Source organism: Nicotiana tabacum, chromosome 15 (genome assembly GCF_000715075.1).
Source record: "Nicotiana tabacum cultivar K326 chromosome 15, ASM71507v2, whole genome shotgun sequence".
NCBI classification, from domain to species: Eukaryota; Viridiplantae; Streptophyta; class Magnoliopsida; order Solanales; family Solanaceae; genus Nicotiana; species Nicotiana tabacum.
The window spans coordinates 119008284-119022954 of record NC_134094.1 but is presented as its reverse complement, the minus strand read 5'-3'; the positions used below and the strand labels follow the sequence as shown (position 1 = coordinate 119022954).

General features: G+C 39.3%; 1 protein-coding gene across 1 annotated transcript; it reads right to left on the bottom strand.

Moving 5' to 3' along the window:
- Nucleotides 1-7611: 7611 nt before the first annotated feature.
- LOC142169822 (uncharacterized) lies at nucleotides 7612-8307 on the bottom strand. The gene has a single exon (XM_075231743.1). It carries the CDS (start codon nucleotides 8305-8307, stop codon nucleotides 7612-7614), a length of 696 nt encoding a protein of 231 aa, XP_075087844.1.
- Nucleotides 8308-14671: the final 6364 nt, after the last annotated feature.

Below are 14671 nucleotides of genomic sequence, written 5' to 3'. Positions count from 1 at the left end.
AGTTCGAACCCATGACCTACTAAATTCGTACGGATCACAAAAAAAAAGTGGACACGGAGACAGTACTTCATATATCGATCCGTAAGATATGGCCTAAATTTATTCATAGTAAATTTGGAGCCAAAATATTCAAACTTGGAGCCAAAGAATTCTAGCTTGGAGTCAAAGAATAAAAGTATTTACTTTTATTCTTTTTTCTTTACTTGGGGACCAAGAACTTTGCCCTATAAATACAGATCATCTTACTTCATTTGAATCATCCCATATTTTGATTAGAAACTCACTTTGAGTATTCTTGTAATAAAGAGTTTTATTATATTCCATAGAGTTAGTGTTGGGAAACACTTTGAGTGAACCTCTTCTTTTGTGAGTGATTGTTGCGAGGTTATTTTCTTGGGATATATTTTGGGATAATTAGAGTTTCATCTCTAATTTTGTTCTCTCTTTTGTGTGTTGGTTGTTATAGTAAAATTGCTTCTCTCCGCTTGTAGACGTAGGTCACCTTGACCGAACCACATTAAATTTATGCCTCTTTTATATGCTTTGGTTGTCATTATTATCAACTTGTATTGTCTTTGTTATTGTCATTATAACCTTGTTTGGCTAAATTACACACTACACTGATTCCCTATCCTAACCCGATCGACTTAAAATCGTGGAATGCCTATGCAATCGCACAATTTCCATCTTTCAAACAACAGTCACACCTCTCTATAACAACATCCTTATATAACAGCATTTCACTATAAAAGTCAAGTTATTCTGGAACCAAACTTCATGTTCTATTATAATATATATTTTCTATAACAGCAATTCGTTATAACATCCAAAAATATCCAGAACAAACGAGATTGTTATGGACATGTTTGACTGTACTTGCTATATTGAAGATGGCCTACGAGGACCACCAATTCGGGCTATTAAGCTTATTCCACTATCAAAACAGGCTGCAGGGTTGTTGGACTAAAAGATCAACAAGCAGAGGTAGATTCAGGATTTAAATATGGATAAAATATAAAATTAGCTGGTCTGAAACTAAATTAATTGCATTCGCTAGCCAAAGAATATAATATATATATATATATATATATATATATATATATATATATATATATATATATATACACACATTTCGTCGGTTATTATTTTTGGGAGCGGCCAAACTTATATATTTCTCTTTAAAAATATAATGGTTCAAGTTCCGGATTCTCGCCCAACTTATTTAATTTTTTTAATATAAATACAGGGGGGTTTAGCCGTTTAGCTGACACATAACATGCATCCGCCCTTAACTCGAACTAAAGTTACTCTCGTGTAGAAAATAAAACTCAATGATGGGTGTGTGTCACAACTCGCATTTTGGAGTTGTGATTTCGGCCAAGAACTGGTGAGAAAAGAGCCTTCTGATGGTCTGACGTAGAACAGTCTACTCGGGCAACTTGGGCTTTTTAATTTTAAGCATATATAAGGGGGGTATAGGTGATGAAAGCTCCGACCTGCCTCCCCCATACGTGCTGCCACCGAGCCGTATAGAACGAGCTGCCTTGGGGGCGAACCCCAAGGGCCTGCCTAGATATCTCAAAGGAGTGTCGAAGGCATCCACACGAGTTTTGGAACTCGTGTGGACGGCGCAATGCCTTCGGGCCTGCATTGGGCATCAAAGTGGCGCTGGAGGCTCGAAGTGTGGAACGGCCAGCCCCGCGGGCTGCCGAATGTTGGAACGAGACCTCTGTGCCGATTGGATACTTGACGCACCTGTCATAGGGGCATCATGTGTCAACTTGTGAGCATGGCTTTGGTTCAACCATGCAAGCAAGGGTCCGTTGGACTATAGATGTAGGTGTGGGCGACACTGCACTACTTCGGAAGGGAAGCATGCTGCAAGAGGGCTATGTATGGGCATGGCACGAAAGAGGCACATGACAATGGCCAAGGGCTAAAGGTTGCCTTACTCGGGCGAGGCATAAGCTAGTCGTGGATGCACTAGGTGAGTATCAAGCTTGAGGATTGGGCTGTGCACGCAGGAGCGATGCTCAGTCTTGGGCTAAGGACAAGGCATGTCCTAAGCCAACCCCCCAGGGCGCGCATGGATTGTGATCCTAAGATGGAGCGCCACGACATGCCTAGGGCCAAGGGCCTAGGCATCTTACGGGCGGCACAAGTTGGGGCGAGCCTACGGGCGAGTCCCACCGACAGGCACAGGATCGTGCTTGGGAAATCCTGGGACAGGAAGAAGGCTTGCCTGCAGCAAGGGGAACTGCAGGCGTCGCACGGGCGAGCAGATGCCGCTACCCAATATAAGAATTTGGGCCCGTGATAGTGTGTCTCTATTATGTATTGATAGAAACAAGACAACAGAGCATAAATAGAAAGAAAATAAAGGATCCTGAATTGTCACATCCGCCACTAGATTTCTACCATGGAATGAATTGTTGTATCTACTATTTGGGGCTTAGTGGTGGATTAGCAGGTAGGAATTTCCTTACTAAAGCAACATGGATATATAACTTGTCATTTATAGATAATGATATACTCATAATATTGAGATCTAAATCTCTTTTTCCTACGCTACACGGTGAAGGGATCTCAAGACCGCAAAGTTCCTATCGAAGAAAAGAAAATGCTAAAGTGTATAAGTCATGAGAATGTAGCAGTGCCGGCCCAAGGGGAGGCAGCTAAAGGTCCCAATTTTCATTATTAGTTAATTTTATATTATTAAAAAATATTATAAAAAAGATACTAGATTTATGTTTTTTTTTTTTTGGATATAGAAGTTATTTAGAAAAAATAGAGGTTATTTAGATAAATATTTGAATTTCATAATAAACCTACAATATCGCAAAATAACAGTTTGATGTTGACATTGATAATAAAAAAATAAAACAAAATCTCTTGTAATATATTTTTAAGTAAATTATGTCTTATAAAGAGTATATCAAATCATTTTTTTAATTCAAATTTGAACTCTTACAAATGTATAAAATTATTTTAAAATTTACTTTAGTAGTATAAAATTATGATCATTAGATGTTGAGAACTTATAAAAACGTTTTCTTAATTGCAGATATTTTTTATTAAAAAAATTCGAAACCTTGGTGAGTAGAGTTACTAGATATCTTCGATAGTGGAATCTACCAGGTAACCGAGAGAAGGGCCAAAATACATACAAGACAGTTCATAAAACTATTATTAATAACAAAATAGAAAAAAAAATCATAAATATATACAATTTTATTAAATAAATTTTGAGCTTCTTCTTAACGTTCGGGCCACCAATTTCGTTGAGTCGCCCCTGGAATGTATTATAATTTTTTATCATGTAATTACATTAAGACATGTAACACCATCAGGGGCGGAGCCAGAATTTGAAGCTTATGGGTTCAAGGTTGTAATCATTTTAAGTTACTCGATTCTAAATTAATAATTTGTACATATTCTATGAAATTTTTAAAACAAATATATGGATTGGACCAAAGCGACTGGATTCGACCGAACCCGTACTCAATGGGCTAACTCCACCCCTGAACACCACGGTATAGGGTGTTTACATCAAACTAATAAATGCAGCATATATTTGTACATAGACTTTTCTCGCTTAATCATAGTTAATGTAAGACAACCCTCGATCTTGTTACTGAATATATGGATTCAGATTAACTCCTCCTTGAAGATAAATCTGTGGATTGTAAATTTATAGAATCTGATCATATAATGAATAAAAAGGTGATGAACATTTTTGTCCGCCTCTACTTTACCATACCAAAATGGCATTTAGAATTACGATTATTACATGAAGTGATGCCGACATCAAATGCTCAGAAAACGAATTCCCTTTTCATTGAAAATATTAGTAGAGTTATATTGTAACTCTATTTCCTATGTAATATATTCTAACCAGGTTGTACAGTAGGAGTTTTAGTACATTTAGAGTTCTTCTTGGCTTACCATAGATCTATATTGTTGTTAAGACTCCATTATTAGAGTTAATCGAAGCAATTAAAATGAAGGAAAACCTTAAATATGAAGAGAAACGAGAGAAGAGAGAAAAGAGATCTTTTCTTATTATTGTTCTGTGTCCTATTCTCGAAGCATCTGAAAGTATATAGTCAAAAATGACTTAGTTACAAATTGGACTGGGCCGGGTCCTATACAAAAATGGGCCCACATAATAAAGAATCAAAGCTACTGACTAATCTGACTAATGGGCCTTGTAGTGGAAAATTATTCAGCCCAACACATACACGTAGATCGAAATTCTTGAATACTTCTCTTTAAACTTGCACATGTACATTTTTGTTACCAGTAGACTTGGTTAAAATGTCAGCAGGTTGATCAGCAGTAGAAATATAATGGAGAGAGATCAAACCAGACTGTAAATAATCACGAACAAAGTGGCAGTCAATATCAATGTGTTTGGTCCTTTCATGGAAAATGGGGTTCTTAGCGATATGTAAAGCAGTCTGGTTGTCACAAAAGACCTGAATAGGGGAGGAGAAAACCAAGCCCAGGTCACCATATAAACGAACCAACCAAGAGACCTCAGCTACAACTTTCCTCAAAGCTATGTACTCAGCTTCAATAGAGGAAAGAGAAATAGTAGGTTGTTTCTTGCATTTTCAAGAAATAGGGCATCCACCAAAGTTAATGAAAACACCAGTGATATACTTGCGAGACTGGGTATAAGCAGCCCAATCAGAGTCAGCATAGGCCACAAGAGAAGTATCAGAAGTGCTGGATAGAAGAATACCTTGTCCGAGATCATTTAACAAGTACCTAAGAACATGGAGGGCAGCTAACATATGGGGAACCTGAGGAGCCTGAAGAAATTGGCTTAAATGCTGGACAGAAAAAGCAATATCAGGGTGAGTGTGTTGCAAAAAAATTAATTTCCCCACCAGTCGTCTGTAGAGGATGGGATCAGTAAGGGGTTGTCCCATATCAGGAGTGAGCTTGACAGAAGACTCAAGAGGTGTGACTACTGGAGTGAAGTGATAACAGTTGAATTCATTCAATAGATCAGAGGCAAACTTGTGCTGATTAACCAAATGCCCTTGATGAGTCTTGAGAACTTCAAGACCCAAAAAATTATGGACATACCCTAGGTCCTTAATCTTGAACTGGAAGTCCAGGAAAGATTTCAAACTGTCAAGCTCAGTCACATCATCCCCAGCAAGTAATATATCATCAACATAAACAGCAATGACAGTATTAGAAGAAGAAGAGGACTTGGTGAAGAGTGAGTAATCATTCTTGCTAGAAATGTAGCCCCTTGAGAACAGGGCTTCAGACAGTTTAGAAAACTACTGTCTTGAAGCCTGTTTGAGGCCATAGAGAGACTTGAGGAGCTTGCAAATCAAAGGAGAAGAACCAGAAGTCATTGGGGCAGAAATCTGAAGACCAGGTGGAGGTTTCATGTAAACTTCTTCATGGAGATCATCATGAAGAAAGGCATTATTCACATCAAGTTGGTACACAGTCTAATACCTCTTAGCTGCAAGAGAAGGAAGGCACTTGATGGTGGTGAATTTGACAACAGGAGAAAAGGTCTCATTGTAGTCAATTCCCTCCTTTTGAGTGTCACCTCTAATGACCAACCTGGCTTTATATCTTTCAATAGAACCATCAGACTTTTGTTTGATTTTATAAACCCACTTACATGGGATAGGCTTCTTGTTAGGAGGAAGAGGAATAATTTCTCAGGTATGCTTTGCATCTAGAGCCTTAAATTCCTGTAGCATAACCTCTTGCCAAGCAGGATGAGATACAGCTTGTTGGTAAGAAAGAAGTTTTACATATGCAGCTCAGTAGGAGAGACCTTGGGGATGTCAGAATCAGGTTTGGTAATAGCTGAAGAATAAACATAATCCTTGAGGTAAGGAGGAGTGTGGCATACCCGAGTGGACTTTCTAAGAGGAGGAGAAAGTGGCAAAGGAGGGGGTGTAGAAGAATTGAAGTGAAGAGAATTAGACACAGAAGAAGGAGGAGAAGAAAGAGAAGAAGGTGCTGAAGGAAAGACTAGAGGAAGAGAAGGAAGTGAGGATGAAGAAGTTATAATGTCCCTAAAAGAAACAGAAGGAAAGGGCTGGACAAGAGGAGATAGAGAAGAATAAGGGAAGATGTGTTCATTAAACACAACATCTCTAGAAAAGAAGATGGAATGGTTGGTGAGATTAAGTAGTTTATATCCTTTTTTACCACAAGGATATCCTAAAAATACATATTTGATAGCTCTAGACTGAAATTTATCCCTGCCAGGCTTGGGGGTAGTGGCAAAACATAAACATCCAAATGATTTGAGGTGATCATAAGAAGAAGGAATACCATGAAGTCTTTGGAAGGGAGAGATGTTGTCTATGATAGAGGAAGGCATCCTATTTATTAGATAAGTTGCAGTCAACACACATTCACCCCAGTATTTAACAGGAAGATGAGATTGAAAGAGCAGGGTTCTAGAGGTTTCCAAAAGATGTTTATGTTTTCTTTTAACCACTCCATTCTGTTGTGGGGTGTGAGGAATGGTAGTTTGGTGAAGGATCCCGTTTTCAAAGAAGAAGGATTTTGCTTCAGAACTCCCACCCAATTCAAAAGTTATCTACTCTGAATGTTTGAACATATGAGTGGAAATGAGCTTGAACCATTTTGATGAAGGATTTAATGATTGTAAAGGCATTGCTTTTACATGATAATAAATGGGTCTATGTTATTCTGGAGAAATCATCAACAATGGTAAGAAAATATCTAAAACCATTGTATGTTTTGGTATGATAAGGACCCCAGAGGTCTAGGTGAACCAGTTGGAAAGGAGTAGTAGACTTGATATGACTTTTAGGAAAAGGAAGTCTTTGTTGTCTGGCCATAAAATAAATAGAACATGAGAAAGACTGTTTAGAGGGAATAATGTCAGATAAAACTGAAATTGATTTCATCTTATGAAAAGGCATGTGACCTAATATTTGATTCCAAAACAATTCCATTTTATTGACATTGGTAGGAGAAGTACAAGAGGGGCTGAGGAAAGGGATAACAGAATTGGAAACATTACATGCATTAACATATGAATTAATAGAAACATAAGATGAACATTCAGGCATGTCAGGGAGCAGAAAGTACAACCCATGAGAAGCTCTACTAATTTCCAGTGGCCTCTTCAGAGAAGGGCCCCGTAGAAAACAAGAATAACTGCTGAATAATGCTAAGCATTGTAATTGAGAAAGAAGTTGATATATAGAAATAAGTTTGAATTGGAAAGAAGGAACCAACAGTACATTGTGCAGGATAATGTATGTTCTAAGTTGTAATGACCCGGTAGAAATTACTTTAACTTTATATCATTTGATAGAGTTATTAAGTAAGGTTTAGGTAAAGGTTGTAAGTTGTGTAGGAATTGTTTATTAGAGGTCATATGATTAGTTGCACTTGAATCCAATATCCAAGGTATCTTTCCTAACTAAGCAGACAGACATTGAATATCAGAATTAACTACATGTAACTGATCTACAGGTAGGTGACACACACCTGCAAAGTTGGCATAGGCAATGTTGTCACCAGAAGTGAAAGAATGATTGCCAGTAGATATTTGAGCCTGCTGAAATAGGGACATGAGTGTTGATACTACTCTTTGTTGAAACCATAAGCTGTGGTTTCATTTGGAGGAACCACTTGAGTAGTATTATCTTCTACTTGTGCACAGGAAGCAGACCTTTTGTTCTTGGTGAACTTGAAGTCATTGGGAAAATAATGAATCCTATAGCATTTGTCTATTGTGTGCCTAAGTTTCTTGCAGTATTTGCAAGACACAGAAGAAGATTTCCTTGTTTGATCAAAATTGATTCTTTGATTGAAAGACTTTGCATTATGTTGGTGGTTTCCAAGAAGATTGGAGTTCGATGAAGTAGCAGAAAAGGAAACTGAATCACCAGAGAAACCCAAATTTGGAGGCTTATTTTCTTTTTGGCTTTCATCATGTTGAAGCAAAGAATATGCTTTGCTAATTGAAGGAAGTGGACACATAAGCATGATGCTACTCTTAGCTGTGGAATAGGACTCATTCAGTCCACTTAGGAATTGAAAAAGGTATTGGTCTTCAATGAATTTGGGTAATATTCCACAAGAGCATGTAGGACCAACATAAGCAGAGTTCAATTCATCCCATAAAGCCCTCATTCTGGTAAAATAAGTAGCAATATCAAAAGACCTTTGAGAGGCAGAACTGATTTCCCTCTGGATTTGAATGTATTTGGATCCATTGGATTGTCCAAACCTCTCATTTATGTCACTCCACACTTCTTTAGCAGTGTTGAGATACATGACACTCACTGTAATCTCCTAGCCAATGAATTGGTGATCCAAGCGTTCACCATATCATTACATCGTTCCCAGAAGGGATAATAGGGAGAATTAGGTGGAGGTTGAACTACTTTACCAGTCACTATTCCTAATTTGCTCTTGGCAGACAAGGAAGTAAGCATACTACTACGCCATTGAACAAAACCAGTTCCATTGAACGGTATAGTAACTAATTGACTTCTAGGACTATCGGAGGGATGAACATAGAACGGGTGAGACGAGTCCAAAGTGAACTCGACAAAACCATCAGCAGTAGATGAGGGACTCCCCATATTCATACACAATGACAAACTTCTAGACTAACAAGTTGTAGGAAAATTACAGTAGAAGCCAAAATTTCACAACTAGAACAAAACCCTAATTTTACCTAGGTTTTCACATACAAGTGAGAGAATAGAGTTTTACCCTCCTTCTTCGCACACCTGAAAAAGCTAAGATCTTCTAATATTAGGAACAGACAAAGCTTCAAAAAATTTCCAGAACATTCTGAGTGAAGACTTTTCGATCTGAACGAAATCAACAAATCAAACTTGGTGGTTACCATCAGAGGAAAGTTCTGAGTGAGGCGGATTGATTGTAGTGCTCTGATACCATGTTAGACTCCATTATCGGAGTTAATCGAAGCAATTAAAATGAAGGAAAACCCTAAATCTGAAGAGAAATGAGAGAAGAGAGAAAAGAGATCTTTTCTTATTATTGTTCTGTGTCCTATTCTAGAAGCGTCCGAAAGTATATAGTCAAAAATGACTTAGTTACAAATTGGACTGGGCCGGGTCCTATACAAAAATGGGCCTACATAATAAAGAATCAAAGTTACTTATTAATCTTACTAATGGGCCTTGTAATGGAAGAATTATTCAGCCCAACAATTGTAACGTGTATATAAGCATATATTGTGGCTATGGAGAAGAACGAACAGTGGAGGTTTCACTGCAATTCTCTTGCTTTAGTTTTCTCATAAAATAAATATCACTTTTTGGGGTTGGTCCCCCTAGGGGACAGAATACACATCCCAAGTCTTCTTCTTGACGACCTGCAATACTATGTAAAGAAAATTCTAATACTACGTAAGTAAATTTAATCAAACAACTAATCATTAATGTAATTAGGTTATCATCAGGGCGGATTCACAAAATAATATGTAGGTTCATGCTTCACGGAAACTCTGTAACTTTTAGTTAGATACTGTATTTGTATTAATAAATTCATTAAATATTCATAAATATTTGACTATAAATCCAGTTATTATTGCATATTAATTTGAATTCGTCGTAGGAACTCATAAATTAAAAATTCTAAATTTAACTCTGATTGTCATAACTAGTTAGCACATACTATAGTATAAAAATTCCATATGTATATACGTTAATTTCTTTATGTAAACTTTCTTAAAGGCTTGAGGAACTTCTTACTTTAAGATCATAAAGTAGGAGTGTATATATATATATTAAAAAAGTTTAATTGGAGGGTGCAAAATATAAAAAAGTACATATACAAAGATGCTAAATAAATTTAACATAATATTATGCAGCGTAATATTTCGACAATTGGAGACGGATAGCACTACCATTGCGTGTGGCTGGCACATATTTGGAGTGGGCGCACTACGTACAGTAATTTTTTCCTTTTAACGAATTACAGGAGTGAGCGAGTCGACGCGGTTTCTCTTCCACCAAGGAAGTTGCCACAAAGTCAATATCCAAAAAAAGTGGAAAAGCCTTGTCCACTTTGGAGGCCCACTTATTTAAGAGCTCAAGTGGGCGTGACAATCCAACGAAGTCCTGATGTGCACTATTTTAGAATAATTCTTTGTTTTGTTTTGAGACGTTCGTATCAAATAAAGATGATAATATTATGAACCTGACACGAAAATAAAATCTAATTTCAGTTATGTATGGGTCAAAATATGCTCTAATAATATTTAAGATAAAATAACTCTAAAGAGAGAGTTCTCGAGCCGTCGTCAGTCGAGGTCGACCAGGAAGCAGCGAGACTCGTGGTCGAGATGTCATGAATGGTCGAGGTCGAGCACCGTTGATGAAGCTGTAACAACTAGTTTTCGAAATAGGATATTAAAGAAAATATTCTATTGGATATTCTCTGCACTTGTAATATTAGAGTTTGCTAGGAAATGCCTCGTATAAATAGAAAAAGAGACAATGATATGGGGCATGTGGCATTCATTTTGTAAGAACAGACTTTTGACAAAAGATTCTCTATCTCTCTTACTAAGATACAAACACTACCTTTTCATCAAGATTCTCATTCATATTATTCCATGCTTTTTCATCAAATCCGAGAATAATTCGAACATTCTAGGATTTGTCTGTCACTCATCATTGTGAGGAGGAACAACCATCTAGTTCATCCTTTATTGGGTAAATCACTCCTCTTATTTACTTAAATGTTATTAATTGTTATTCATTACTATTAAATGCTACATTATTGCTCATTCTTTTTGAAATAGTTATTGCACGATGTTGTCATTCTTCCACCAGATCTATTTAACGTTAGGCACGTTTTCGGACTTCACATCTATAAATATTATTGTTAACTACGTTTAATATCATATAAATTTAATTATTTGAACCAAGAGCTATATTTTTTGGTCAAACAATTTAGCATCGTCTGTGGGGATTTCTTAGTTAAGCTTTTAGTTTCTTCTAGATCTACAACTAACACGGGTCACTAAAAAAAAAAGAGCAAAAACAAGATCTTCTTTCTTTGTGTGCACAAATCCCAACATGGCAGATAACCGAGAAGAAAGGACGAGGATAATAAGTGACCTCCCAACCAACCCCATGAACGTCATCAACAAAAGCTGTGAAACAGCAGACGAAGACGCAATGCCTAGTGCCTCCCCTAGGCGAGATGGGTCGACGCCTCCTCACTGCAGCATCACAAAATCTCTTGGTAAGGGATCCTCCACATCTGTGGGGGAGGAGACGCCCCGAACTGTAAAAACGCTCCTCGAAGCATGGCTAACTGACACGCTAATCAGCGTCCTCAACAAGCCCGCCCGAGACACGGCTACAGAAATGCAAGGATTTGCACTATACAACCAGCAGACGAGTAGTGCAACCCACTCCATGTTTCTCCAACGACAGGTATTACTCACAATGTCATTAATAGTGCAGGTGACAATGCCCTCGCAGCCATTTTGAAAAGGATGAAGAAAATGTAGAATGAGAACAAAGCACTCAGAGATTAAATGAAAGAACACCAGGAAAGGGTCAAGAAAATATCGGGCGCAAACTATTGCCAAAGAGGGATGCCGGCCGGTTCATCGAACAACCGTACAATAATGATCCAACTCCACATGTTATACCAAAATCCTTTAAAATGCCGCCCTACCTTAGGATATATGACGGCACAACCGACCCCTAAGATCATGTGACTCATTATGTCACCGCCGTAAAAGACAACGACCTCGCCAAGGAACATATGTCTTCCATTTTGCTGAAAAGGTTCGGCGTAACCCTCACTGGAGGAGCATTAACATGGTATTCGCAGCTACCAGCACGCTCCATTGAAACCTGTAAAGAAATTGCTGACAAGTTCATAACGGTCCACGCCGGAGCCAAAAAGGCCGAGGCAAGAGTGAACGACATATTTGCCGGCAAACATTCTTTGGGAGAGGGATTTAGGGACTTTCTCGCCCGGTTCAACCAAGTAAGGATGACTTTACCAAATGTGTTCGAAGGGATGGTGGTCGCAACCTTTCAGAACGGGTTGAGAAGGGATGGTTCAAGAGCAACGAGGAAACTATTAAGTCGGTTGATGAAGTACCCCCAACCACTTAGGATAAAATCCACAATGCTTATTGCGCCGAAGCTCGTGCAGACGAGGATGACCTCAACGGGCCCACCCATCGGCTAACCTCAGTACAAGCGGAGTCAAGAAAGGATTGAAGAGACAATGCCATAAGAGATCCCACGACCTAACAGGGAACGACACCAACCATATATCAAGATGGCCACCGCCCCCTCCCCTCGCTACGAAGAAGGCTCGCCCAAATCAAGGACGACAACTCATCAGAACGATAGAGGTATGCTCCCCTACTGTCTGCTCATAATTTTTGTGTGTTACCTACAGCGATAGTCTACACCCTGGAGAAACTCGGACCAAAAGTGAAGTGGCCGCCAAAGATGAGATCAGACCCCAACACCAGAAAGTTTGACGCCCTCTATGAGTTCCACCAGGAAAGAGGGCACAAAATGGAAGATTGTATCGCACTAAGGCAGGAGGTCGTGAATATGATACGTCAAGGACATCTTAAAGAGCTGCTAAGCGATAAGGGAAGAACTAATTTTGCCAGAGGGCACGAACATCAAGGGTCACCTAATCCACCGTCACCAGCCCGTACCATAAACATGATCATCGGAGACGATGCCTCTATCAACAACGTGAAGTTCACCACTACACACAAAACTCAAGCGATCCATCACTCACGAACAGTACGACGAACTCGAAGAAAGTATCATCTTCGACAAGTCGGATACCGACGGTTTGGTCTTTCCTGATCATGACGCTCTCGTTATTACTCTGCGAATTTTGGATATTGATGTTAAATGTATTATGATTGATGAAGGGAGTGGCATATGCATTATCCATCCCCGGGTACATACCCAAATGAGACTCGGGGATAAGATAGCGTCGCGCTGCATCATACTAAATGGTTTTCATAATGCAGTTACTCTCGAAACAACATTCCACATCATGAACCAAGCCACTGTGTACAATGCCATAGTAGGACGACCGTGGATATACCCCTTAAATGTCGTCCCCTCCAGCTTATACCAAGTCATCAAATTTCCAACTCCATAGAGGGTATTCAGCATACTAGGAGAGCAGCATACATCCCGGGAATACTACCGCATTACTTTAGATAGTACGGCCTCCCAGCAAAGGAAGGACAAAGAAAAAAAAGGCATAGCAATCAGTAGGGTCATGGTCGGGGCATAACGAGGTTGTGGGCGGCATCAAAGATACCGACATAGTTGAAGCCGCAGGGTCGACCATAGAAGACCTCGACCACATTTAATTAGACTCCAACGACCATAGCAAAAAGGCCTATATCGGTTGCATGTTCCAGGACCCAAGTAAATTCAGTCATTTCTTAAAAACTAACGCGGATTTGTTTGCTTTTAACCATGTATATATGTCGTTCATCCCAAAGGATATCGCCACGCACAAATTAAACGTCGACCCCTACCACCCCCCGATGAGGTAGGTCAGGCGTAAATTCAACTCCGCAATCAATGATGCAGTGCACTAAGAAGTGGATAAACTAGTAGAAAATGGTTCCATAAGGGAATCAAAGTACTCCAAATGGGTCACCAACATGGTAATGGTTAAAAAGAAGAATGGAAAATGGCGAATGTGTGTAGACTTCACAGACTTGAGCAAAGCATGCCCAAAGGATTCATTCTCGCTGCCTCACATCGACCAACTCATTGATGCCACGGTCGTACCCGAGCTACTAAGTTTCTTGGACGCTTACTCAGGCTATAATCAGATCCTCATGGAAGAGGAGGATCGGGAAAAAACCACATTTATTACCCACCAATGAACGTACTATTACAAGGTCATGCCCTTTGGGCTAAAGAACGCGGGGGCGACCTATCAAAGGTTGGTGACGAGAATGTTCAAGGATCAGCTTGACAAGACAATGGAAGTATATATAGATGACATGCTGGACAAATCGAAAAGAGGAGAAGATCGTATCAATCATTTGAAAGAGACTTTCGACATATTCAAACAGTAAGAAATGAAACTGAACCCGGAGAAGTGTGCGTTCGGCGTAGCCTCAGGAAAATTTCTAGGGTTCCTCATATCACAACAAGGGATCGAGCTCAACCCCGACCAAATTAAAGTCATTGCAGTGATACCCGAACTCTTGACCACCAAAAAACAGGTCCAAAGATTGACTGGCCGCATAGCCGCCCTATCAAGGTTCATCTCGTGGTCGTCGGATAAATGCCATTAATTCTTTGGCGTACTCAAGAAAGATAACAACCTCCAATGGACTTTGGAGTGCATCCAGGCTCTGAGGGAACTAAAGGCATACTTGTCGTCGCCTCCCTTGCTTTCAAAACCCGAGCAGGGGGAACGTCTCCTCGTTTATCTAGTTGTATTTGAGGTAGCTGTGAGCGTTGTCCTAATTTGAGTAAACAAAGGTACACAATCTCCAATCTATTATATTAGCAAAACATTAGTCGATGCTGAGACGAGGTATCTGCACCTTGGGAAACTGGCTCTGGCCTTAGTCGTAGCTTCACAAAAACTTAGCCCGTATTTCCAGTGTCACCCCATCTTAGTCATT

Bases quoted from the DNA above. Each gene is read 5' to 3' on its own strand.
- LOC142169822 (XM_075231743.1), bottom strand. From the start codon at position 8,307: ATGTATCTCAACACTGCTAAAGAAGTGTGGAGTGACATAAATGAGAGG.